The 27916-nt window shown below is 48.7% G+C and overlaps 1 protein-coding gene and 1 long non-coding RNA gene across 7 annotated transcripts in view; both read left to right on the forward strand.

Moving 5' to 3' along the window:
• The first annotated feature begins 701 nt into the window (after positions 1 to 701).
• On the forward strand, positions 702 to 9934 carry LOC121346097. 2 transcript variants are annotated; one of them, XR_005954046.1, is made up of 3 exons: positions 702 to 1632; positions 2780 to 2864; positions 7028 to 9934. It is a non-coding gene; the product is annotated as an uncharacterized LOC121346097 (long non-coding RNA). The 2 variants fall into 2 exon arrangements; XR_005954045.1 differs by having other exon boundaries at positions 7032 to 9934.
• A 13215-nt stretch (positions 9935 to 23149) lies between these two features.
• LOC121345830 (ceramide synthase 4-like) overlaps positions 23150 to 27916 on the forward strand; it is a 46429-nt gene continuing 41662 nt past the window's right edge. The window contains exon 1 of one of the 5 annotated variants that reach the window (XM_041423116.1): positions 23150 to 23529. Coding sequence is in view for 2 of the 5 variants with exons in the window: in XM_041423073.1 (XP_041279007.1) it covers positions 26977 to 27005 (29 nt within the window). In the remaining 3 variants the exon portion in view is untranslated. The other 4 variants (XM_041423073.1, XM_041423099.1, XM_041423108.1 and 1 more) reach the window with 4 other exon arrangements.

Consider the following 27916-nt stretch of genomic DNA (forward strand, 5'->3'; position numbering starts at 1 on the left):
TCTGCTGAGAGCGGCCGTGTCACTGGGACCTTACTGACACCTGCCTCACCTCACAAAGGACCCTCACCATCTACTCGGGTGCCTCGGGGCTCCCTCCCTCCGAGGGAGCCTCTCCCGCCGCTGTTCGGGAGCCGAGCGGCCACTGCCCAGCGCCGCCGCTTCTCTGCCGCTGCTCCGGGCTTTTCACTGCCCTGTAACTCAGCACCCCCGCCTGCCGGGACACCCCTCGGCTCCTGCGACAGCTGCGGAGTTTCTGTTACATTTCATTTGCTGCTCCGGAGTCTGCTCGTCCCTGCGGTTCCAGCCACGGCTCCGAGGTTCCCGCTGCAGCCGTTCCCGCCATCCAGCCCGCCCGCCATTGCCGTGTGGAGAGGCGGCCGAGCTCGCGCCACAGCGCCCCCTGCAGCCGCGGGGGAATCATCGCACCTGCCCCGCCCGGCCGGGAGCCACCGGCGCCCCTGGCGGCTGTGCCCGGAACTGCAGCAAAGGGGAAAGTGCCGAGAGAGGCTGGGGCTGTGCTTGGGGCTGGGGCTGGGGCTGGGGCTGGGGCTGTGCTTGGGGCTGGGGCTGGGGCTGTGCTTGGGGCTGGGGCTGGGGCTGTGCTTGGGGCTGGGGCTGGGGCTGTGCTTGGGGCTGGGGCTGGGGCTGTGCTTGGGGCTGAGGCTGGGGCTGTGGTTGTTTGTTTGCCTTGTTTTATACACACACACATATATACTGGTAAAGAATTGTTATTCCTTTTCCCATTTCTTTGCCTCAAAGGCCTCTGATTTCAAGATTATAATAATTTGGCCATTCCAAGGGAGGTTCCCACCTTCCTTGGCAGACATCTGTCTTTCAAACCAGGACAGTTGTCCAGGTCTGTGTCTCTGTACACTTTATTTTTTGCTCCCTTATTTTCCTTGTACCGCTTTTGGCCAGGTCGCTGATCAGGTCCCTTTGCCCCAGCAGGTCCCCATGCCTGGCTGGGCTGGGACGGTGCTGCACCTAGCTGGGCTGAGCTCCACTGGCACTGCCTTTGCCTCTCTCAGGGCAGCAGATTTCTCCAAAGGAACCATCCTTGATAGCCTCACCTTTCAGCTGGGAATTGCTTTCAAGCAATTTTTAAGCTACTGCTGGGCTTTGCTGCCACCCTGGCACTGCCTCTGGGTGTGAGTCCTGGCTCCATCACCTCCCTCCTTCCCAGAGCCTCTGTGCTCATGCCAGGGATGTGCAAACTCCTGCCAGTCCAGGCAGAGCTGTGGGAGGAGGCTGTCACATGCAGCCCTGCAGAGTCCTTGCGGCAGGGTGTCTGTGCATGCTGCCAAAAGGGCATGTCCAGAGCAAAAGCATTACCAAAATCCTCCAAATTACTCAGCAACTTTAATTTTGGAGCAGAGGTAACACAGGGGGCAATGGGTAGCAAGCTGGGACAGGGTGACATTTTTGTTTCCTTTTCAGGCAGGGAAAGACTCAGCTGGGACCAGGGGGCTCTCCGAAGTGCTGGGTGACGGCTGAGCAGCTCCTCCTCCAGCTCAGAATGCAGGAGAGGGCCCAGGGTCTCCAACTAGGTGGCGTTTTTTGGGAATCTGCAGATGAAAAGGACCCTCTGGCATCTGTCAGAACTGCCCATGGTTTCCACCTCTTGTTAGCAAAGTGAGTGAGCAAAAAGAGGGGATGTGAGAGCAGAGCAGGGTCAGGTCCTGTCCTGGCTGCATCTTGGATTAGTGGATTAGTGTTTTGGGTATTTTGCTTCTACTGATCCAAGGCCACTTCCTGCTCTCTTTGAGGTGCATGGAATGAGTCCTGGTTTGGTCAGGACTTCTCCTTCTCGTTCTGCACCTGTTTGTCTCTTAATGCTGAATCAAAAAAGGCAGAGCAGGCTGGCTTTTGCTTTCCTCTGGGAAATCCCCACAACCTTTTATACCAGCCTCATACTTTGTGTATAAAACTGTAACCAATATCAGGCTGAAGATGGAAAATCAATTTCAACCTTTGGCATCTGAGGTTCTTCACTAGGCTTTACAAAAAGGAGCTGGATTCAGCAATGAATCCCTTTAAAAGTGAATTTTTCTTTTTTTTTTTTTTTTTCCTTCTCTTGGTTTTCCTCCCTTTTGCCCTTTCCCTCTCCTTCCTCATCTCCAGGTGGTGCTCCTGTTCCCAGCTCCTCTCCTCTCCTCTTCCTCCTCCAGCTCAGAATGCAGGAGAGGGCCCAGGGTCTCCAACTAGGTGGCGTTTTTTGGGAATCTGCAGATGAAAAGGACCCTCTGGCATCTATCAGAACTGCCCATGGTTTCCACCTCTTGTTAGCAAAGTGAGTGAGCAAAAAGAGGGGATGTGAGAGCAGAGCAGGGTCAGGTCCTGTCCTGGCTGCATCTTGGAGTCTTGGATTAGTGTTTTGGGTATTTTGCTTCTACTGATCCAAGGCCACTTCCTGCTCTCTTTGAGGTGCATGGAATGAGTCCTGGTTTGGTCAGGACTTCTCCTTCTCGTTCTGCACCTGTTTGTCTCTTAATGCTGAATCAAAAAAGGCAGAGCAGGCTGGCTTTTGCTTTCCTCTGGGAAATCCCCACAACCTTTTATACCAGCCTCATACTTTGTGTATAAAACTGTAACCAATATCAGGCTGAAGATGGAAAATCAATTTCAACCTTTGGCATCTGAGGTTCTTCACTAGGCTTTACAAAAAGGAGCTGGATTCAGCAATGAATCCCTTTAAAAGTGAATTTTGCTTTTTTTTTTTTTTTTTCCTTCTCTTGGTTTTCCTCCCTTTTGCCCTTTCCCTCTCCTTCCTCATCTCCAGGTGGTGCTCCTGTTCCCAGCTCCTCTCCTCTCCTCTCTCCTGGATTTTGTCATTTACAGTTCTCCCAGTTCATGAGCAGCACCAGGTAAGAATTCCCTGGATCCTGCTGATCTCTTTGGCACAGCTTCCAGCCCAAGCATCTTCCTGGCTCCCTGTGAACAGCAGAGCTCAGAGCAGGGTCAGGCCCTTTCCATAAACCTTCTCCCTTTCTGGGAGCACCAGCATCCCTCTGGATCTTGGTGCATCCCTCCAGCCATGGCAGCACAGGCAGTGGAACAGCCTCACTGAACCTGGGTGAGGATTAGATGACGCTGAAGGATTGATTATCATTTGCTGCCATGTTCCTCCCTGGTTTTCTTGTTTCCTGCACATTCCTATTTATTGCACAGTGTCCAGAGTGTGTTGGACCCTTTGGAAAACCAGATCAATAATGGAAAAAAAGCCAGCAACAACAAATTTAGCCTGGGCTCTTATGTTGCTGACCTGAAGCATCTTCTTCAAGGCAGCCCTGGCAAAGGATGCAGCAGAGCACTTAACTCAAAAGTGATCTTGTAAAAAATGTTAGTTTGCTTTTGTTTCCCTTCAACCAGAACCACTTTCTCAGTGAGCTAAGTGGCCAGTTTATGATAAGCCTTTTTCTTTTAAATTTTCAAAGGTGCCAAGAGTACCTGAGATGTTTCTACTTTTTTAATAGGTGTTTGTAAAGATGAGAAGAGATAAGGATATTTGAATTTTATTTGTAGCCGAGTTGTCACTTGCCCCAGCCAACCTCCCAGAAACCTTCCAGCCACTTCCATCATTCCTTGTCCTGCTTTCTGCCTGCCCTGAGCTGCATGGGCACCACTTGTGCCCTTGAGAACCAGGGCTTTGAAGAACTCTCCCAGCAGCACAGGACAGGGAAGCAGGGGGGGTGGTGGCCTGGCCCCAGCCCCCTGCCCATGCTGCAGGGCAGGGTTCCTGTGTCAGTTTGGAAAGACAGGTGTCTGCTGAGGAACGCAGGAGCCTCCCCTGAAATGGAAAACATAAAACCCCTCCCTCCAAATTGTTATGAATTTGAAATTAAGGGGCTCTCAGGCAAAAATATGGGAGCAGGAATAACAGTTCTTTAATAGGGAAGAAAATATAAACCCTCTCCCTCCAAATTGTTATGAATTTGAAATTAAGGGGCTCTCAGGCAAAAATATGGGAGCAGGAATAACAGTTCTTTAATAGGGAAGAAAATAAAAAGATAAAAAAAAATGCAGTAAACCAAAACAACACTGACAGAGTCAGAACACAACCTGTGGGTCAGGGTGTTGGCAGCAGTCCAATTGGAATGGTTGCTGCAGTCCTCCTGGAGTGTCAGGGGTGGTTCTCTTGGAGCAGGGATGCTGTAGAAAAGGGTGTAGTCTTCCTCTGAAGATGCAGTGGAAGAGGCAGCTGTTCCTCTGGGAAATCCAGTGGAGAAGCTGTGGTGCTGTCCCAGGATCTCAGATTATATCCAGGTGGGAATGCTGGGCTCCTCCCCTGGGCTCACATCTCCCAATGGATGCTGCAGTTCTTATCAGCCATGCAGGGACACTCAACAGCCTGTTATCAGCAGGTGTCTCTGAGGAGGGAGGAGTGGGTGTGGAAGAGATAAACTGCCCACTGAACAGAAGATAACTGCCACAACTCTAACAGATGGTAAATGGAATACATCTTGCCTTGCAATCTGGGACACTCCCTCTCCCAGCTCCCCTCAGTAGCCCTTGTGCCTGGCATGGGGATGCTGCCAGCACGATGACCTGGTATCTCAGTTTTGGAGACAAACTGCAGGAGGAAACACCTGGAATGAGCATTTCCTCTAGAGGGAAAGGGCTTAAATAACTCCTTTTTCTTCTGCCAATGAGAGAAATGGGTATCAGGGGAAGAAAATGAAAAAAATGTAAAACTGTTTATTAACAAAGTAAGATACCTGCAAAGCACAGGGGAAAAAAAGAAAATTGAACCTTTTACCCCATCCCCACCTTGCTGAGAGGTAAAGATGGCAGCTGCCCTTAGTTGTCTCTGGGAATGGGGGGAGAAAATAGTTTCTGCAGCGACCTGGGAACCTGCTGGATTTCTGGCATGGGTCTTCTCCTCACAGCAGGTGAAGCTGGTGGACTTTAATGTCCCTTCTTTTGCTGGTCTTTCAGCGGTTTGGACTGACCAGGGCTGCCCCTGCAGTCTCCTTGGGCCAAAGGAAAAAAACAAACCAAAACAGTTCAAGGAAAAAAAAATAACCAAAAAGCCTCCGAAAGGATTTGCTGGTGAAAAGCCTCCAGGCCAGGGAAAGAAAAAAACCAAACCAAACACAAACAAACCCCAAAACCAAAAACAAAACAAAAAACCCCACCCAAAAGCTTCTTGCCCAGATTGGCGAAAACGAATGCAGCAAAAGCAGTGAAGTAGCAGTCCCCGTAGCTGCCCACCATGCCAGAGACAGACTGAACAGAGCCCGTGCCTGGGCTCTCAGGCTCTGGCCCTGTCCCCTGGTTCCTGTTAAAGATACCACAGACATTTTTGGGCATAAAGCAGACTTTAGGGAATAAAGTATCGCCATAAGCACGCCAACAGCTGGCCTGGCAGCACACGCACAGTGCCGAGCAGCACCTGCTGTGCCTGAGCTCAGGCGCCACAGCAGACTCACGTCTCTCTCTTCTTCCTCCACGTGTTTCTCTGAGCTCTGCTCAGGGTGAGGGGACACCCCACCCCATCACCTGGCCAAGGGCAGGAACATCATGCTGCCCTGCAGCTTCTCCCCAGAACAGGACACGGAGGTGACCTGGTTTTGCGAGCAGCTCTCACCCTTTGTGCATCACTACAGGGGGACAGGACCAGTATGGGGAGCAGGTGCTTCAGTACTGAGGGCACACGGAGCTGCTGAAGAATGACCCTGCCCAGGGCAGCACACACTTGAAAATTTTCCATGTCCAACTCTCTGACAGGGAATTACACGTTTTGTTCAACATGGCTTAGATTACGCTGAGGTTAGTGGCAGAGTTCAAGGTGACAGGTCTGTAGTTTGTGTTCCTGGTACCTCTAACGTATTTGCTTGCAGCCAGCGTGCTTTTTCCCTGTCCTGCTGCCCAGAAGCAGTTTGAGGTGGCTGCGCTGCTTTGGAAATAGGGTTAAGTCCCATGTTTGAAAATACCAAGGTTATTTCAGAGAGCTGAAATTACCTACCAAGTGGCCATAAGGAGATATTCTTCCTCCTTCAGAAGTGTTCTTGCTACTGTTTTCTTCATATAAGAAGGTGTAAGAAAAAAATTAGGCATTGGGTAATAGAGGAAGAATGTTGTAGTTTGTGCATTTATGTTTTAATACCCTGGCCTGTGGATTATTTTGTTGCAGAACTGGCCACCAGAGCAGATCTCTATGTTATGCAAATGAGATTGCAAGAAATATCCTGACTCCAGGTGACACTTGTCTGAAAAAACTCTTTGATTTGCCTGTGTCAAAGTTTGTCATTGTCAGGAAGAGAAACAGCCAAACCACCACATCCCCCAATATGCAGCACCCCACAGGCTCACCCGGGGGTCTCTGTTCCCAGTGGCTCTGCCCCGTACATCGCACGGGAGTGCCATGAGGCCGAGGGATCCGGTGTCCTGCAGCTCAGCCAGCTGGTACCCCAGCCTCCACTGCTGTGGCAAGATTCCGTGGGTGGCAGCTCCCATCCCACTGGGAAGACACTGCCCTGGCTGAGAATGGGCTCTGCAGTGGAGAGCAGCATGATCCTGAGCAGAGGCGTGACCCAGGACTCTCCTGTCGCTGCAGCACGTCCCACTCAGCCCGGAGCAGGGCTCAGCTCTTTAGTACTGGTATCAGGCAGGCCGAGCCCAGGGCATTGCCCCAGCCCTGCCCAGGGAGCTGCACCCAGCAGAGGCCCCGGGGCATGGCCCAGCAGCGTGCTCAGCACACGGCCATCTCCATTCCATTTCCATTTCCATGTGCAAACAGCTGTGATTTTGATAGGGTGTGGGCATCTGTGCTCCTAAATCCACCACTTCCTTCGGGAAGTACAGGTTGGGGGGAAAAAGATCAGCCTTCAGTGTGGCAGAGTTTCTGCAGAACCCTGGCTGAAATAAACACTGGAACTAAATGAAAAAGGGAAAACGAACCCATGCCCTTAGTCTCCCCCACTGCGAGATCCTGTCCTGCAGGTTCAGTATGAGAAAGAAATCCTTGTCTCTCAATTTAGCACCTGCAGATACTGAATATATTTTTTATTTTCCCTTGTGTCATGAGAAAGCTCCTTTTCCACTGGATGATTTGTTGGATTGAGAGCCTCATGGGAGTCCAGCGTGGCTAGCTCTGGACTCTGGCTTCACCGACAAGGACAACAGCAAAGGATGAGAGACACTCTTCTTCTTGGGATGAACATCCCACAACTTTATTGTGGAACGCCTCCAGGGGAAAGAGAGAGTCCAGGAGGGAGGTAATGGCAGCCAGGAAAAGAAAGAGAGCCTGGGATGGAGCTGTCCAGGAGAAGAAAGAGAAAGAATGGAAATGGCAGGAAATTTTAAACCCAGGGGAAGGTGGGCAGAGGAGAGGGGTCACAGCCAATGGGATACAACTGATGGAGGGGCGAGGGGAGGAAGGAACCCAGGCTAAGAGCACCACCACGGGGCTTTGGAGAGGGGAGAACAGAACAAACCATGTCATACAAACAGATATTGAACTTAGTGCAATATAAAAAATACTCAGTGCAAAATTCCAATCATCCAGTGCAAAATAATAACTAAATAAACTACTTAGTGCAACACAACAATGATTGATTTGGGTCTGGAAATGTATCAGAGCAGAGATGCAATGGTGAACTGGACTAAGCATGCACCAAAAGGCACTGCAGCAGCACATGCTTTGAGGCACATCCAGATCGTGCAGCCCTTCTGCCATGAGGGTGATTGCAACCTGCTGGGGGTTAATCAGTGCTTGGTGGAAGGGATGTTGTTTTAAATTATTTGCATTTCTTTCTTTTCTTCATGGGAAACCATCAGAAAAAAAATAGGTAAGTTTTACTTTCCATTTTCCAGAAATTGGAGAAATCTTCAAATGGAAAAATTCATGGGTTGTATTTCTGGGGGACATTTGGGATGGAAATGGTTTGGATACATATAATGCAATTAATTTGAATGAATCAGTTTTGTAATTTTAAGGGAAATCATTGCAGAACCACAGAAAGTGTGGTGGCTGCAGTCCTCCTGCAGTGACAGGTGTGGTTCTGTTGAAGCAGTGATCCTGTAGAAGGGTGGAGCTTTCCTCTGAAGATCCAGTGGGGGTGTAGATGGGCCTGGTCTTCCTCTGAGAATCCAGTGGGAAAAGGTTCCAAATCTCAGATTATATCCAGGTAAGAATTCTTGGCTCCTCCCTATGGGTGGTGCATCTCACAATGGAATAATGTAATTTTATCAGTGAGACTCAATGGCCCTTTAACAGAAGACATCTCCCTGGAGGGAGGGTTGGTTGTGGAAGAGATAAAGAAAACTGCCCAATTAACAGAAGATAATTGCCCCTCCTCTAACTGATGATAATAGATTACACACCTCCACCCACAATTTGCAACCCAGGACATGCACCTTCCCCTGCCCAGTCTGCCAGCTCCCTCTCCCACCCTGCTTCTTCCTTAGGCAGCCCCAGCCAAGAGCTCCCCTGGGGTGAGCTCTGCCCTGGTGTGTTGGTTCCATCTCACCTGCAGTGAATATGGTTCTGGGTCCAGACAGAGCCCACTGGGTCCTGTCTGATGATGGCAAAAGTGTGAAATGAGGTGACACACAACAGGACATCCCTGAGAGATTTAACCCGTGCTGCTGCGTGGTGGGCTGTGATGGCTTCACCTTCAGGGAGGCAGTACTGGGAGGTGATGGATGCAGGAGGATGGGCCATGGTGGGGGGTCTCTACACAAGATGTAAAAAAGAAGAATTATATTCTCTGGCTTGAATTTAAGCCAGAGAAAGGCAGCTGGGCAGTGGGGCTTTTGCCAGGGTACTTCCTATCTCTCATCTCTCCTGATTGCACTCTCCTTCCTGAAATCAGTACCCCCAAATGGACCTGGATCTGTCTGGATTATAAAGAGGGATGGATGGAATTTTTCAGTGTTGGTGAGGGTATGTCCATCTTTGCATTTCGATTGATATTGTCTGAGAGAAAAAAATCCACTTTTGGTTCTATCTGGGTCCTGGGACCTCTCAAAATATGACTGTGGTGAATGCAAGGGAGTGAGATAAGGCTTTTCTAGGAGAACTTGGTAGTTCATACTCACAGAAGGATTGAGTTTTAAAGGAACCTGTGGAGGTTTCTGTGGCAACCAGCTGCTCAGAGCTGGGCTAACCTGAGGGCTGCCTTTGGTGTCTTTGGACCTTGTTCGGCTGAGCTGTGGAGGGTTTCCCAGGGCAGAGATCTTGTTATGTCTCGGGACCTCTGTCCAATGCTGCATCTCTCAACCCTTTGTCTTCGGTCAGAATTTCTCCAGTTGCAACTCATGTTGTCAACTCTCCTTGTTCTGTTGAACACAACTTCTACTGAAAAGATGTTCCAGGAACAGGGATTTTTTAAAAAAATGTATACAATGAAATTACTTTGGTGTCATTTGTGTGTATGTGTGTCAGCATCATTGTCTCTGAGCAATGTCTCCTGCTCCTTTCAGCCTGTGGGATTTGCAGGCACTTAGGAGAAAACGGCTCACTGCATCCTGCTGGATGAAGTCATGTCAGTGGGGCAGGTCTGCTGGGCTAAGGAAAGGGTTACAGAACAGCAGTGGCAGCAACATCATGTTTTGAACAAACTACACCAGCTCAACAAGAGACCACTTCAACCAGAACATGAAGAAATCTGAAACAAAACAGTTTTTCTGCTCTACTGACTTGTGACTCTGGAAAGAATAATGGAAGATGTCAAGAGGACAGATTTATTGTAGAACTGTGATTAATTTTAAGCTTGCAGTTAAAAATAGCTTTTGGGCTAAGGATATAAATTTGGTGAGCTTGGCAAATGAAGTAAATTCACTTGCACCTAGCTTGTGTCTCTTGCCTTCATCTGTCTCACAGGTCCATGGCTGTGCTTGTCCCCACACCTGCCAGCAGCACAAACCCTGGGGTTGAGTTCACCTGTGACCTGGTGATATCCCACACTGTGAGATGGGTAACTCCAGATTTTTTTGCTATAGGAAAAGCTCTCCCTGCAAAGGGAGGAAAGCAGTGTGTTCTTTCTCAGACATGATTTTACATCAGATAGTCCAGTCAACTGGTGTCCAGCAGGCATGGACCCTCCCAAGGGAAGGCTTCACCCAGATACAGCTGGTAAGGAAGGAGACTTCAGTACAGGTGGTGAGTTGGGCAACAAGTGCCCAGACCTTTCTCCTGGAGAAAAGGTAAATACCTTTGAAATAAGTGGGCAGGAGATCTTTCTCCTTTTTGATGCCTTTATTAAAGAGATTCAGCTCAGGTGGGAGAAATCGACGGGTCGCGCCCACGCCTCCGCTGCTCCCAGGAGTGGCACGGAGGAGGAGGGTGATGCAGCTCTGTCCGAGGGTCTGCAGGCAGAGCTGGGGATTCCGTCCTCATGGGACATTCGCAGATTCCTCCTTTTTGGTCCAACACTTCGGGTCCCCTCCCTAGTGAACATCCTTTCAGGTCAGGGTGAGAAGCAAAAAGGATCCAAGCAGGCACTGGACTTCATGCCCATCCTTAGACATCACCTAGGTCCCCCAATTCTATGTTGGCTCGTTGTTTTTAGGGGTTTTCCTGGAAAACTGTAAGATTTGGTGCAATGCATTTCTCATCTGCATACTAGCTCTGATGCCACTCCCATGCCCTGCTGCTTGCAGGGTCCCAGTGTCACTCCCTGGCAAGCACCAGGGGGACAATGGCTAATCACCAACCATTAACAGGCAATTGAAGAAGAACTCTTAACAATGAAGCTAATTTAACAGCAATTGGTCTAACCGGTTTTAGCTCTGTAACCTTAAACAAAAATAGATAACTTTTTATTCATAACACCTTCCTAAGGGGTGCACAGGTTTGATGATCTGTTATGTCACAAACAGGAAACAGTTAAAAGGCTGTGCAGTATTAGGGGACCTGAGATGGATGTGGACAGGTGGTTTCAGAACCATGTTCCTCTGGCAGGCACTGAGAACGAGGCACCTCAGAGCTGGTGACCCCCAGAAGCAGGACTGTGCGTCAGCCTCCGCCCTCCAGTGAAACAGGAACCTCCTCAAGCCAGGTCTCATAAGCTCTTGGAGGTTTATTTCACACCCAAGATAGCTCAGCTACCTTAGAAGGCATAAAATCAGCAGGATGGCTTCTGTTGCAGTGCTGGAAACAAAGAGGTTTTAATAAAAGGCAAAATAACAACTTTACAGAGAAAACCGATCCAGGTGCAAGAGGCCCTCCTGCCCCTGGTAAAACACCTCACAAAAGCCATTCGTTTCTTTGTTCTCTTCTTTTTCTAGTAAATTGTCCAGGCGGGACTTTTTGGCTCCTGTCCAATTGGCTATCCTTAAGTTTGAGGTGGAGTCCCCCAGGCCTATGAGATGCCTTTTTCACCTAATCCAGGAGAGAAACTTCTGGGTTTATTTCCCTTTTAAGGGGACAAAGGATAGTTTTGTCACTCCATCAACAGGGGACACATCCCTACACTCCAGCACCACACCAGACCTAGAAGTAGCACTTTGGCAGCTCTAGACACCCTCGAGCAAGGTCTGCAAGGAGAAACTGTACCAGAAGCACAGAGGGGACGCTGTAAAAGAAATTATGAGTGCTCACAGTGGGTGGCTCTGATAAGGGACCGTGAGGCCTTCAGCAGAGTCATGTGAGGTAGCCTACCTTCTGGCAGCTGAGGTCTGAAATATTGTTGAGAGGGTGCCACAACCTCTCAAGAGCACATACTGCTCTCCACTGCTGCTCTTCCATGTGGCACAAATGACACACAAGCCAGAACCTGGGCAAAATCAAGAAAGATTACAAAGCCCTGGGGGCCCAAGTGAAAAATATTGGTGCCCGAGTAATCTTTTCCTTCATTTCACCCGTAAGAGGAGTAATATATGTTATAAAATAATTAGTGCTAAATTAAATTTAGAACCACAGCATTTTGTGTACTAAAACCAATGGTGGCAACAAGCAGAAATAAACTAAGCAATAAAGATTCAAACACCAGGACGGTGACTGTCTCCAGAGATGTATATTCCAAGGGATTTCTCTCGTCTGACAAGACCCCAGCAGGAGGCATTTTAATAGGCATCATCAGAAGTTTAGTCCAGAAAGTTTTCACCTGACAGGATTCCAGCAATTATCCACCGGTTCCAGGAAACGCAATAATATGCTAAAGAAGAGCCCCTTCCAGAGCCCAAAGGACTGGATAAAATGGACCCCTTAGAAATGATCTTTGGAGACCCACGGGGACTTTGGTATGATAGACACCAAATCCTGAGTCTCCCCGACCCTGCTCGCCTGGCTCAGAGTCGAATTGCTTGAACCAGCACAAATTTATACTTTGATTATTTAATAAATTTCCTTAATTATTAAATTGGAGTATTCATTTATAACAGAGGAAAGAGGACAGCCAGGAATAAATGTGTAATGCATATCAATTTCTGGCTTTGTGGCTGGTGCCATCATGGGGGTTTGGCTTTTATGATAACAGGACGTTCTTCGATGACTACAACCTGTTAGGGAGGGATGGGATCCATGTGTCTAGAAGAGGTCAGGGAACGTGACTGCAGGCTAGACACCTTGGACAGAGGGGCTTTAAACTGAAGGACTTGGGGCCACTTCCACCATCACGGCAAGGAATTAGTCAGGACCCCCAGAGCAGTGGCAAATGCTCCTTTGTGGCCTCCCAAGACGAGAGCAGAAGACCAACCACCTCAGGGCACGTGTGGCTGTTGTGTATCCTCTTGGACCCCTCCTGGGAAGGCTGCCTGCTCCATTACTCCTGAACTGCCTGCAGACCAAGCACACAGCATGGGAAGGATCAGGGAGCTGTGTGTGCTCACAGGGCCATGGTCCCACTGCAGTTACAGAGATGTGGTGGAATAGCTGGCATGACTGGAATGGATGTGGATGGCTACACACTAAGAAAGACAGGTCAGCAAGGCAAGGGGCTTTGGCATGACTGGAATGCTGGTGTGGATGGCTACACACTAAGAAAGACAGGTCAGCAAGGCAAGGGGCTGCAGCTGCTCTTTACATGAGAGAGGGACTAGAATGGATCAAGCTGTGCCCAGGGATGGATGAAGACCAAGGCAGGAGTTTATGGGTAAGCATTTAGGGACTGGTTCATGGCCTACAGGACTCAGACAGTGACTGTCCCCCTTTGCTGGGCACTGCTAAGGCCTCACCTCAAATCCTGGAGTCAGTTTTGGGCCCCTCATGACAAGAAGGACATTGAGGGGCTGGGGCACAAGTCTGATGAGAAGCAGCTGAGGAATGTCGTGGGGCTCAGCCTGGAGAAAGGAGTCTTACAAAGGACCTTCTGGGTTCCATGAAGGGTGGTTCACCTCATTGCAGCCTCGCTTTTTGCAGCATCAGGAGACTGCAGATGAGATGATGACAAAGAAGGGAAACAGAGAAATATCCCAATGCTCCTGCCAGTGCAGGCAGATCAGGGAAGATATATGGGCACAAGGGAGTATCTCCTCATCAGAGGCTGGGCTGCTGTGGAGGTACCTCATCCTTGCACCAATGGCCTTAACAGCAGTGACTTTGGTGGGTGGGAGAACAGACCAGGGACTTGGAAGCAAAGAATAGTTTAAATTAGGAAGTACCTTTAAGATCACCAATGCCACAAGTCCAACTGTTAACCCAGCACTGTCCAGACCATCACTAAACCACATCCCCAAGTGGCATTTCTACACGTCTTTTAAATCTCTCCAGAGATGGGGACTTCACCACTGCCTGGGCAGCCTGTGCTGTGGAATCCTCTGAATCTTTCTCCCTCAGGGAAATCCCCAGAGCATTGCCTTGGAGAGACATACCATGGAGTTTACCCCACCTGGGCGGAGGGAAAGGACTTCCTCAGGGACTCTTGCTTAACACTGATCCATCCCAGCTCCTTCCCCCATATGTCCCAACTTCCCCTGGTTTCTCCTTGCCCTGTTTCCTCACTAGTTGTGGTGCCCCTGCTGGCCAGCCCCATCTTCCCTGAAAGCCAAAGCCCTTTGCCCTGCCCTTTTACTGCCCCTTTCCCTCCCCTACTTAACCTTGTGCAGAGCACACAGTCCTGACTTTTGTCTCTGGTTCCCCTTTGGTGTGCTGAAACAAACCTCACTGGAAGTGACCATACAAAAGGCCCTTCTGCCTCTCTTTGCTGAGCTGGCTCTGGTGAGTGTGGTGTGTGTGGACTTGACTGCTTTGCCTGAATGCTTACCCAAGTGGCTTTTCCACAGGAGATGCTTATTGGAAAATAAGTATACGTAGCAGCAACCACCATCCACGCTACTACACTGTGCCAGTGCTCAATGCCTTCCAATTCTTTAGGTGAAGAAAAATTAGTGTAGAAGGTGAGGCTTGCCCTGAGAATACCCCCTGCTTGATCATGGTGTCTCTCCTGTCAGGTAACCTTGCTCTGGCTAAGGCATCTGCACTGCAGGGGATGGCAGGGACGAGCCTGAATTGCCTTTCCCAAGGCATTTCAGGTGACACTTTCCTTTCCCTCCCTGCCTGGAGATGTCTCTGCCAGGAGCTGTTTCTGGTTCCTACAGCTCCCCCCTGTCAGTGTCCAGAGACCCCTTCCCAGCTGCTGAGTGCTCAGCACTGCCCTGCAAGGACCTCCTGGCAGCAGCACACTGCCCAGGGACAGAGCTGTGTGCAGGGCCTCGCGAGCTGTGCAGCCAAGTCCTAATGAGAGTTGAGGTCTCGGTGCCTTCTCCAAAATGCAGTCTGCTGTCTCAGGGAACCAAGAGGAGAAAACACAATGCACAGACTCCTTCCCTTTCATTCAACCCCTGCTTTGATATTCTTCTTCAAAATTCTTCTCCTTCTTCTTTGATATTCTTCTTCAGAACTGCCATCAGAAATATCCTGAGTATGATGTGGAGCTGTGAACAGCCCTGGCCCATGAAGGACCCTCTCAACAGAAACAGGACTCTGTCCTTCCCAGTGTGGTTCCTTCCACCCCCAGCTTCTCCCCAAAGAGCTCTGGGAAGCTTCCTGGGATGGCTGGGCGCTGACCCTGGCAGGCAGCAGAGTTCCTGCACTGGCACACAGACCCTGCTCAGAAGGACAGCCCTGGGTACTCTGGGGACACACCTAGACTCACACCCTGCCAGCCCAAGGTGCCACATTCTCTGCCCCTTTTGGCCTCCCTGGCGATGTCCCGGGGCTCCAGGTCTGAGAGCTCCTAATGAAGTGAAGAAATGTGGGAAAAGGGCAGCAGAGTCACCCTCAATAAATCATCTTTTAGCTGACTGAAATAATCACCAATCATCTAAAGAGAGGAGACAGACTCATTCTGAAAGCAGGCTTGTTCTACCAGAGGTGGATGTCTGTAAATGTGTAAATGTTTCCCTCTGGTCTCTGGTAAACTTGACCCATAACAAAACAAGGACACACAGGCAGTGACAGGGAGGTGCTGGTTGAATCCTGTGCAGGGCAGGGACTCAGCTGAAGCAGTGCAGGCATCTCATGCCCAGCTGGAAGCCCTGGGGATGAAGCAGGATTCAGTTTCCCCCATGCGACCCAGAGACCCAGAGTGCTGAGGGATGTCAAAACTAGCCACAACTTCAAGCCACTCCAGCCCAGGACCTCTCCTGCTGTGCTGCTGTAGTTCAGGACAGTACAATCTGCCTAGCTGCTGGAAGCCAGCCTGGTGCCTTGTCCTGGGCTGGCAGAGAGGGGAGGTCACTAGTGTAGGTACATACATGACACTCTACAGTCACAAGCAAACTCGTGTATGGATTCTCTGAATACTGCCACAATCTGCTCTCTGGTACCCCTGCCCAGAACGCATCTTGTCCTTTCCATTCACATATACACAGGACAGGGAGATGACACAGATCACTAAGAAAACATTTAACAGGAAGATATAAGAAGACTGGACATCCTCTGCATCCTCTAATCATTAGCCTCTGGAGAGACCATCAGTTGGTCTCCATCAGATGTGGTGCCATCAGGATGCCCATCACTCCAACTTCTTCAACAAGACGACGGGACAGATCCTCTTGTGCCATCATGCAGGTCTCCTACATACCAACCATCTTTATCTGTGTCCAAAGATGTAAACATATTGTCCAGAAATGAGAGGGAGCTCTAGTTCAGGCCACTCATTGGGACCATCAAGAGGATCATAGTTCTATTAAGCTACAAATGCTGCCAGTTGCTTTCTCACAGTCTCCAGGAGGACAGATTCCTTGTCTGCTTCCAGGTTAGCCTGCTGCAGCCTGGAAATGAAAGAGCTGGATCTTTCTCTTTCCAGCCATTCCAATTCCTGAAACAGCTGCCGACTGCTTTAATTTAGCTTCTAATGCTGATAATTCAATTCAATCAGCCAGGCTTGAATCAGCTGCAGGGTTGCAGTGGAGCAGCAATGCTGCTCTTGGGTCCAGCATCACTCTTCCTCCAACTCAACCCATAGTGCTTCCAGCTCCCACCTCCTCACCTCCTTCTCCACAAGGTTGCCCAGGGCTTGTTCCAGATCCCAGCGGGACAAAGGGTGACTGCGTGCAAGAAGCACCCAATCCCCAACACACCATGTCATGGTGTCAACCACTAAGCTGGTGCCACGGCCACCAATGATTGTGTTACCTGGTTCTGTGATGGGTGCAGACCCTTGGCCTGGCTGCAGCCACTACCACCTTTCCCAGTGTGAACTGTGGGCTGTGGGAGAATGTGGCCCTCTAGGCATGTTCTGGCCACAAGCTCTTAATGGATGGGTGAGGTAGTATGGCCTAAGACAGAATGTTCTGGCATTTTGCTCATAATGGAAGAGTCTTAGATGGTTTGTTGTGGCCCCTCTGCACAACAAAGAGGGGTACAGCATTTGACATAAGAGAGTGTCAAAGACAGATTGCTTTCAAGACACCCTCAAGACAACTTGACCAACTGACCTCTTCTATGCAAGTGAGTTTGCTGCTGGAAGAAACCAGAACCAAGTGCATGAAAGGATCAAATTTGCAACAAAATTGTGTGTTGCGGTGTGTTGTCATGGTGTGCCTCAGTTTCCCTGGTTTCTCCCTGAAGTCTCCTTCCCCAGGTGGAGTGTCAATCACCTCTCCTTTCCCCCACCCTGACTCCTGCTGGGCATGGTCTATCAACCCAGAAATTCCAGAGGAGCATCGAGTGATTGGCAGGTTCAAAGGATGCTCTCCACCCCCTGGGGGGCATTGGAGCTTCGAGGTTACTTTCTCCCTAAGACCTCCTCCCCCCGTACCTGGCTGGTGGTCCTTGGGCTCCCCCCTCCCCGTCTCCCCTGGGTAAAAGGGAAGGAAGCCACACACTTGGGGAGTCCTGGTGGAGCTGTTGCTACATTCAGAGGCCATGTGGCCCAGAATAAAAACTCTGGATTAAACCCTCCATCAGGACCGACTCCTTCTTCACCATCGCCTTAAAGCTTCTCCATCAGGGAAACCTGGGAGTGGACCCTCTGTGAGAGGAGGTTCTATCCTGCCGCCACCAGAGCTCAGGCATGCCTGGGCTTGCCCCACTGTGCCCAGCTGTGACCCACAGCTAGCCAAAAGTGTCTCTGGGGTGCCAAACACCACAGCTGCCCCTATTTGGTTCAGCAGCAGGGGCCAGACAAGCCAAGGCACATCCTGTCCAGTACTATTGGTAAATTCCAATAATTGTGCAAACTCAGCTCATAACTATACCATTAAGGGGGTAGCAAATAACTTCATCTGTGCTATCTTTGATACAGGCCAGGTACCATTGGCCTTCTTGGCCCTCTGGGCACACACCAGTTCATGTTCAGTTGCTCTTGACTGAAATAAATGGGCAGGAGATCTTTCTCCTTTTCAATGCCTTTATTAAAGAGATTCAGCTCAGGTGGGGAGAAATCGACGGGTCGCGCCCACGCCGCCGCTGTCCCCAAGAGTGGCACGGAGGAGGAGGGTGATGCAGCTCTGTCCGCTGGTCTGCAGGCAGAGCTGGGGACTGCGTCCTCATGGGAGATTCGCAGATTCCTCCTTTTCGGTCCAACACTTCGGGTCCCCTCCTTAGTGAACATCCTTTCAGGTCAGGGTGAGGAGCAAAAAGGATCCAAGCAGGCACTGGACTTCACGCCCATCCTTAGACATCACCTAGGGTCCCCTAATTCTATGTTGGTTTGTTGTTTTTAGGGGTTTTCCTGGAAAACGGGAAGGTTTGGAGCAGTGCATTTCTCATCTGCATACGTGGTCTCAGGCCACTCCTATTTTCCTGCTGCTGCAGTGTCCAGGTGTTGCTCCCGGGCAAGCATCAGGAGGACAATGGCTAAATCACCAACCATTAACAGGCAATTAAAGAAGAACTCTTAACAATGAAGCTAATTTAACAGCAATTGGTCTAACCGGTTTTAGCTCTGTAACCTTAAACAAAAATAGATAACTTTTTATTCATAACATTGACCAGCATCCTCAGGTCCAGAGGAAGCATTGAGTACTTCAGCCTCTTCTTCATCCTTTGTGGCAATTTTTTTCACCATGTGAAGGGATAGAGAGTCTCCTTGGCCCTTCTGATGTATCTATAGAAATACAGAAAACTATCCATTTATCTCTTACAGCATGGGACAGATTAATTTCTGGCTGGGCTTTGGCCCTTCTAACTTTCCGTTCTCTTAAGTCTCAGTTTGGTTTCAGTTATGTCAGGTTAAAATTAAAGGTATATGTGAAAAATGCATATTATACGATTGGCTTTTCGCAAATATTAAAATGAATATTATATGTATTATGTTAGAAAGTTATGCTGTATTAATCCTTTAAAGTAGTGTGTTAAATGTAATTTTAGGATACAACATAATATTAAAATAGAAACTATACGATGTAAGATACTTTTCTAACTAGCTCAAGGAATGGATAAGATAATCAAGAAATTATTTGCATAGAGATAAGAGCAACAAGACACTAAAATCCCAAAGAGGAGAATTATTGCCTCCTTACTGGGAAGAACCTGGCTTCTTCTATGTCATTTCAGACTCCATGGAACCAATCAATGATTTACAAGAAGAAGGGGAGAAGTTAACAATAAACAGAAAAATCCCTAGTTTGAAAGGAATGTTTGCACAATGTATGAGATATATGAATATGCAACAGGCTATTGCTTTTAAGGGTTAATCCTTTGTTAGAGGACATGCTTTTTTGAGGAAAGCATCCAAATGTTCGTAATTCTTTGCTTTTTTATTGTCCTTTATTGTCCTGACTCTGGTTGTCCAAATTCTTATTACTCTAATTTGTATTACTATTTTTATAACCATTTTATTACTATTAAACTTTTAAAATTTTAAAACAAGTGATTGGTGTTTTTCACAGTATAAAAAGAGGATGATTTCTACAATAAAGTTATCTCCTTTGGATGTATAAGGGGGTCCCTGTTGCTTTGTTCCCCACTGCTACAGTTTTCCAGCTGCACAATGGCTCCCAGAGTTAATTTTATTCCCAGTGGCTGGTACATCATTGTGGCTTTTTGATTCATGAAGAGAATAATGTTGATCACACACCGATTTTGTACTTTCTCAGCTCACCCCAAGTCAAGGACTTTTCAGTGTCTCATGTTCTGCCAGTGAGGAGCTGCACAAGAAGCTGGGGGGAGCACGGCTGGGAATGCTGACCCGAACTGGCCAGAGGGATATTCCACAACACGGAACATCCTGCCCAGTGTGTAAACTGGGGGGAACTGCCCAGGAGGGGCTGATTGCTGCTCAAGAGTGGGCTGGGCATTGGTCAGTGATAGTGAGCAACTGTATTTGGCTTCATTTGTCCCTCTTGCATTTTATCTGTCTCCTTTTCACAGCAAGTATTAGTATTGGGTTTATTATTATTGGTGGGGTTCTTTCTTGTTTTTTTATTGTTAAACTGTTCTTCTCTTAGCCCTGATTGTCACATCCATATTTTCTGAAAAATCCCTTCACCCAGGATTTTTGTCCTGTGAAGCTGAGAAGCCTCATAGAAAAAGGAAAACAATTTTAGCTAATTTGCTTCTCCTGTGTTTTGCAGCTTTGGAATGTGTTTACAGATTTTTTATCCAATAGGTGATTGTTTCATTGGTTTCATGTGAATTGTTTTGACTTATTGGCCAATCAAGGTCAAGCTGTGTCAGGACTCTGGAAAGAGTCACGAGTTTTCTTTATTATCTTTTTAGCATTCTCTAAGTATCCTTTCTGTATTCTTTAGTATAATTTAGTTTAGTATTCTTTAATATAATATAGTATCTTAAAATAATAAATTAGCCTTCTGAGAACGTGGAGTCAGATTCATCATTCCTTCCTGCCATGAGGGCACCCCCCAAATACATGAGCTTTAACTTTTCCTTCTGATTCTTCCGAGCAGAGTCAGGATGGAGGTGGGTGAGGAGCAGCTGTGTGGTATTTAGTTACCAGCTGGGATTTAGCCATGACACACACTCAGTGTCACAACACAGATCCTTCCATATGTCCAAACAGGGATCTGATCAGCAGGCATCAACATGCCTGTGAGAGTGAGGTTAGAAACTGTGCTGATTTTGCACAGCCTAGTTTTTAGTATTGGAGAAGGGCCACAAAAGTAGCTTTTAATATTGGAAAAGTAGCTTCTCTGAGAAGCTGTCAGAAGCTTCACCATGTCTGACAGAGCCAATCTTTGATGGCTCTGAAGATGGACATGCTGCTGGCCCAGTTAGAGAGGTTGGTAACACTCTATGATGACATATTTGAGAAGGAAATCAAAGTGGCATGTGGGAAGTTTTTCCGAGGGGTGGCGATCCCGGTGTTGGGTGTGGCCACACAGCCACCACAGCCACCACAGCCACCACATTTTGGCACAACCCGCAGCGAGCCTTGCCCGCCTGGCCACTCCTAGCCAGCTGTGCCATGGGCAGAAGGGCAGGGGCGGGGGCAGCTTCCCCTTCCCAGTGCCCTGCATGGGGACAGGCATTGCATGGTGTCAGCGCCACAGCAGCCACCACTGCCGTGCAACGGCGGCAGAAGCAGGACAAGTGATTCCCCATGTGGAACCTAGACAAGATAAGCTTCTCAGCACTGTGGGATCCTGCAGGGATCTTTGAATTTGTGGTATTTGTTGGCAGTGGTACTTATGAGCAGCAGATTTTTTCCTCCTAGTCAGAGAAAGAGGAAGTGAAGACGTGGAAAAAGACAACATGGTGGCACCAAGGTCAGTGGAAAGAAAGAAGGGGAGGAAGTGCTCCAAGTGTCAGAACTGAGATTTCTCTGCAAGCTGTAGTGAGTACTGTGGTGAAAAAAACTGTCCCCTTGTAATACATGAAGTCCATGGGGGATGAAGAGATCTACTCACAACCCATGAGAAAAGGTGCTCATGCTGGAGCTGGTGGATGCTACAAAAGCTGTGGTCTAGTGGGAGACCTGAACAAAAAGAGAGGGTCCATGCTTCCAAACTAGAGCAGCTTAGCTTTAAAAGACTACATCCCATGGACTAGTGACCCATGACACGTTTTGGGAAGACTCTTTTGCCTGTGGGAGGGACTCACATTACAGCAAGTTGGGCAGGACTGCTACTTGTGAAATTAGAATCACGCTGAACCACATTCACTGAGAACTGTCTCCCACACAAAGACCCCATGCATAGTAGAAGAAAAAGGCTCCTCTTCCTAAGCAAACTGTAGAAAGATCTCAAGTGACAAACTGAAAGGCTTCTTTTACTCCTCATTATCCTCCTCTGACACTGTTAATATTAAATTTACTTTATACCTTTAAGTTTGAGCCTGTTTTGCCCTTAGAGTGTTTTCTTCCAATCCTTATCTAAGTTCATGAGCCCTTCATTATGATTTTCTTCGGTGCCTGGTGTCTTAATCAGTGTCAAACCACAAAAGAGATAAATTCCCTTTTCTTGAGTGCCCCCAGTCTATAACAGCAAGGATTGCAAATGACACAGGATTTATGAGCTGAAACCTATGCTTTGAATTTCATTTGAAAACAAGTTGGTAACCATTTTAATACCATCCTCTCCCCTCTGCAAAGGGCTGTGCACTGCAAATGAATGTTGGCATAGCAAATCCTGAAACAATTTACTATAGCTGTAATTCCTGTTCTGTGCCCCCATAGAATGGGAATGCAATCCCATAAATTGGGGCCCACAATTTAAAAAGGATGTGAAGGTCCTCGAATAAGTCCAGAGGAGGGGAACCAAGCTGGTTGGGCTGGATGGCCTGCCCTTGAGGAGCAGTTGAGGGCTCTGGTCTTGTCTCCTTTGGAGGCTGAGGGATGACACTGTCTCTCTGCAGCTTCCTGAGGAGGGGATATGGAGAGGGAAGTGCTGAGCTCTTCTCCCTGGGATCCAGGAACAGTGCTCCTGGAAATGGTTCAAAGTCATTCCAAGGAAGATTCAGACTGGACATGAGGGAGCACTTCCCTATGAAAAGGGTCAACAAACCCTGGGATGGGCTTCCTTGAGAGGCAATCAATGCCCCCAGCTTGTCAGTGTTGAAGAAGCATTGGGACAATAGCCTTAAGAGCAAGCTTTAGCTTTTGGTCAACCCTAAAGGGCTCAGGCAGGTGGATAGATGGTTGTTGTAGGTCTCCTCCAACTGAAATATTCTAGTCTGTTCAGTTCCTAGGGCTGGCTGCAGGGCCGCAGGGTCCCGCCTGTGCCATTGCAAGTCTTGGTGAAGCCCTGGCACTCTCTGGAGCAAGAGCCTCGGGGTGGGTATGGAAGGTGTACGCAAAATGCCATGGTAGCACATGGCCACCAACTCCAGAAGAGCTGAGAGACGTGATGAGGGCTCAGCAGGCAGTGTTCTGCTTGTGGTGTTACCTCAAGTAACACCACTTGCACACATTCATCTCAGTACTTCTGTATGAGTGTCAGAGAACCTGTGAATGAAATTCAAAAGCAAATGAATGGAAATGAAGTCAGTTGTGTTTCTAATAAAACCAGCTATTCAGTATATCATGCTGAGTTTTGCTATGCTGGCTGTGCAAGAGAAGGGGAGAATGTTCTAACACTCCAGCAGGCTTGCCTGGGACACTTCACCCTCTTCAACAAAAATATCAGCAAGGAACCCTTAAGTGTCCAGTGACGTGAGTCCCGAGGTCCTGACATTCACCCTGAGAATGGTGCTACAGGATGAAATCACAGCGGGCACGGGCAGAGCCAAGCAGTACAGAAAGGGCACTGGATTGCTTGCTGAAGTTGCAGTGTCTAATATTAGCCACAGGTCGGATACTTTAGAAAGCCTTTCAAGAAGGACAGAGATTGTGGGACAGCTTTCCTGCCTGTAATCCCCTGGAGCAGCACACTCAATAGCAGGTCTTTGAGGCTTGTAACCCAAATCCTGCCAGGCTGCACAGAGAGTACAAACGGCTCTTGAATACTTAGGTCTGTACCTAAAATAGGAACAAAGCTGCTCCCATGTGCCTCCCCACAGAGCCGGGGGAGGGGCTCACATGATATCTGAGAGTGCCCATGGTGTCCGCATCTCTCCTCTTTCTACTTCAATTACAAAGCTGTACCTTTCTCTCAAGATACTGAACTTTGGCACCAGGCAATAAGCCACCTTCTCTGCACACCCAAGGTTGTAAGGATATCCAAGGACAACCAATTCAGGCTGATTCACGGCAGGAAAAATGTGGAAGTGAGACAGTGCAGCAGCCACAGCAGCAGGAGCGGGTAAGTGACCTGCAGTAAGCAGCGATGGCTGTGGGATGTGGGATGTGCTGTCTCTGCACAGAGAATCTGAGGTCCCTCTGTGACCCTAAACATTAGGGTTCAGAAACCAAATGACACGGTAAGAGCAGACACCAGTGTCAGAAAATTGGGTTGGGGGTGCCAGTGGGAAAGAGAGTGTCAATGGACATCACCTGTCACTGCAGGATTAGGGCAGAGTACAGGTAGCAAATGGCTGCTGAGAGACAGATAAGGAGGACCCAATTTAGCCCAAATAAAAAATTCTGCATCAGGTTTGAACAAATGAAGAAACTAAATGGCACAGAATTCAGGATTATATAAGTGGGAAAAAGGAAAGTACATACACCAAAATATCCATACAATGGTGTTAACAGGAAGCTGCATGTTATCTTCCTAGACAATAGTATGATCAGCAGTAAAGGAATGTCTTGAGATGGTGTTGACTTTCAAAGAGGAGCTGTTATTCCAGAAAATTCATAGAAGACATTGCTTTTACAGGAATAGCCACTGGTAAATGGAAAGAGACCTAGAAGATTTTCAAATTTTCCTAATCAAGAATGTTCTTTAAATTCCACCAGCCACTCTGCATTTTAGGGTAACTAAGATGGCAGAGACCTGTTCAAAGCACTCTAGGAGAGTATGTCATTTATAAAGGTCCTGTGAGTAAAACTAAGCTCTTGCTGCTGTAGTGTGCAGGCTTTGATGGCATTCACAGATCCAGGCTCTGCACACCTGGCTCATATATTCCATTCCATTACTGCTGTACAGTTTTTTTAATTGCTAGACTCCTTCTGCTTTAGTCATGTAAAACCCAATATCCCATTGGCCACAGCCAGTGCCAAAATGATGCCACGTCTGGTGCTGTGAGCAAGCAGATGTGGAGGCACCCAGGTGGAGCTGGAATTCATAGCCTCTAGAGAAGGAATCAACAGCAGACTTGGAACAGAGATACCTGCTTTCTGTGAAGACAGTGGGGATTTATTTTAATGACCTGGCTTAGCTGATGACATGAAGACTTTAAGACTCCTTAGACTGTTAGTGTTAGGAGTATTGGCATGAGTAATGTCACTGATTCAGAATGTGAGCATCTCTAGAGAGGAGGTTCGGTGCAGTTAATCATGGTTTGTCTCCTCTTGAGAAGCATCAGTGATGTGTCAGCCATATTATCTCCCCCCTGACACCCTCATTGCCTGATCATAAACACATGCCTCATCATGATCTACAGGAAAGTCAATTTCTGAGTTTGTCTGCTGGTGATGATTCCTTCAAAACTCCCAGCTTACCCTGCTCTGACAAAAAAAGCCATAAAGTGATAATAGAAAGGCATGTTCAAAAGGATAGTCCTGTTAGCAACAGCATCTTATAAAATTTCAGATGTAAATAATTGCACGTTCTTCCATGAACTACCTGTGCAGTTCTAGTTAGACACTGTCCCACAGCATCCTCTCTCAACACCTGAGGAATTACAGGATCTCCTGAAGACAAGCCTCCCCCTTTCTTCATAAACAGGATCTATTTCAAGACTAGATTAACTAATTCCACAAAAATGCTGCATCCTGGTCTTGAGTTATAATGGCTTTGGGATCCTCATTAGGATGGAGAGGTGCATGAATAAGACAGTAGGATGAAGTGTTATGTGAGTCACAACTCAACAGTGACTTAAATGCAAGAATCCACACAAGGTGAGATTTGCTGATGGGCAGATGGACCTGTAAGGCTGCAATGGCCAGCAGCTCTGCCCAGATCATGTGCCACAGCAGGCACAAGCATTCACTCACCATTGCCAGACCTGGGCACATCCAGCTCTGGGGGTACCAGTGCTCAATTGCATTTGGAATTTCACAGAATTACAGAATGGCTTGGGTTGGAAAGGATCTTTAAGTCCATCTCGTTCCCACCCCTACCACGGGCAGGGACACCTTCCACTATCCTAGGTTGCTCCAAGTGCCATCCAGTCTGGCCCTGAACACTTCCAGGAATGGGACAGCCACAGCTTTCCTGGGCAAAGTGTGCCAGACCTCACCATCCTCACAGGGAAGAATTTTTCCGAGTATCTAACCCTGCCCTCTGGCAGTGGAAGCCATTCCCTGTGTCCTGTCCCTCCAGGCCCTTGCCCAAACTCCCTCCCAAGTTCCCTTGGAGCTCCTTAAGGGACTAAAAGGGGCTCTGAGGTCTCCCTAGAGCCTTCTCCAGCCTGAATAGTTTTGCTTACCTCAGGTCCTGCTGACTGGGAGGAACTTAATTTTCCCACTCGAGGTTGCTGTTCCCATTGGCAAAGGTCATCCTTCTGCTTCTCCAGTACCCAGCGTCACATCCCAGAGCTCACAGACAAAATGGCCATCAGCCTTGCTCAGAGCTTCATTTGGACTCGCTGAACAGGGTTTCAGAGGGTAGCGTTCTCATGGACTCTAACTAGAGGATTTGGTTGACCTCTGAACACATTATCGTCCTGTTCACAGTGGGCATCTGCAGGATAAATTATTACATTTTTATAAACCTGTGTATACTCATAAATATATTGTCATATAAATACTAATCCAGCAGGGGTTCAGCAGTCCATATTCTGAAATTATAAGTGATTTTTAAGTATCTCATATCCTAATTGTTTCATGAAGAATTGAACAAACCTGATAGGTAAGAGACTGTGTGCCCATCTTTTTCCTTCAGACTTCTTTGGATGACTCAAGGTACAAATCCCAAAAAAACTGGTATCTTTCATGGCTTGAAGGCAGCACTGCAGAGGGATTGAGTAGCAGTATTCAGCACTTGTAATTCTAGCCTCACCATGATTTATGATTATGGACTGCTGAGGCATGCAGGGTTAGTACTTCTGACCAAGGCTCTGCTCTGAGCTGCTTTGCTGTGTGGAGGTTTGTGCTGGGCTGTGGTGCTGCTGTGGCTCTGTCTGCTGGGGACCCTCTGCTGAGGACACCCATGGCTCCTTCTGAGAGGGAGCATGCTTGGGTCACGCCTCTTTAACTAAGAGTCAAAGTGAACACAAGGGAAATAAAAGGCAAACAACACCTGAGCACCTTCCTTCGCTCCAGGGGTCTTAGATGGTTTTGTTCCACCTGTTGCACACAACAACAAGCCGACTTTTGCTTGTGGAAAGCCCAATCCCAACCCTTTGGAAGTCAGTGGGAGTTTTCGTTCACGTCAGTGGGCTTTGGATCAGCCCCAGAAAAACTGGCTTTCGAAATATAGGCATTGCAGATCAAGCACTGCTTTAAGTTGGTTGCAGTGATGCCACACAAGGAGATACTGATACACCTGCTTGTAGGTGTACCTGTTCTGAGATGACAGGATTGTAACTCCAGGGCCCCGGTACTTTGCGCAGCTATGTTCTCTGATACTGTGGCAGCCTGGCTACTGTAACAGAGACTGTTTACAAGCCGTCCCTTTGCCAGCAGCTGGACTGTGCACTGCCTAATGGGAATGGAGCAGGTGGATTCAAATGGGTAAGCAAGAACACTATCAGCAAGTCACTGTGCTTGTTTTAAAATTGTTCACATTTCTGTCTGCAAAGGTATTTATAACCATGCTCATCATAAGTGCGCTGACTACAGCTTTAGAAAAGTCTGGCAGGAAAGAGCTGATGGACAGCATTTCAGTGAGACAAGGGAACAGCCTTAAGTGCTCCAAGAATGCATTAGAACACAGGAACAGCAAACAGGATCTGTGCTCCCAAGGCTTGAGAGCAAGAATGACGGAGTGGAATTTTTTTTGGCCTGCGTAACACAGGACAGAATAGATCATCTTAAGGGTGTTTTTTTCCGGCCTTAAAATCTACACAGCTGTACTGCACGGATTCCAAAGCCGTGGTCCACAGAAGGAGCACTTTCTCCCTGTTTCGACTGAAATACTATGTATTACTTTAACCACTGTTTTCCGTGTGAAGAGCAGCTGCAATTTCTCTGAAGGAGCCCCGGGTCCCCCGCGCCGAGATCTCCCCGCGAGGCAGCCCTGAGCCGGGGCCCGGCGGGCAGGGCAGTGCCGGGAGCGGAGCGGGGCCGGGAGCGGAGCCAGGCAGGGCTGGAGCGGAGCGGAGCCGGGAGCGGGGCAGTGCCGGGAGCGGGGCCAGGCAGGGCTGGGAGCGGAGCGGAGCCGGGAGCAAAGCGGGGCAGGGCCGGGAGCAGAGCGGAGAGGGGCAGTGCCGGGAGCGGAGCGGGGTCGGGAGCGGAGTGGGGCAGGGCCGGGAGCGGGGCCGGGCCGGGAGCGGAGCGGGGCCGGGAATGGAGCGGAGCCAGACAGGGCTGGGAGCGGGGCAGGGCCGGGAGCGGGGCCGGGAGCGGAGCGGGGCAGGGCCGGGAGCGGAGAGAGGCAGGGCCGGGCCCGCCGCGGCTGCTCCGCCCGGGCGCGCAGGGGCCGC

The sequence above is a fragment of the Onychostruthus taczanowskii genome, unplaced genomic scaffold (assembly GCF_017590055.1).
Source record: "Onychostruthus taczanowskii isolate IOZ18803 unplaced genomic scaffold, ASM1759005v1 scaffold110, whole genome shotgun sequence".
Lineage (NCBI taxonomy): Eukaryota > Metazoa > Chordata > Aves > Passeriformes > Passeridae > Onychostruthus > Onychostruthus taczanowskii.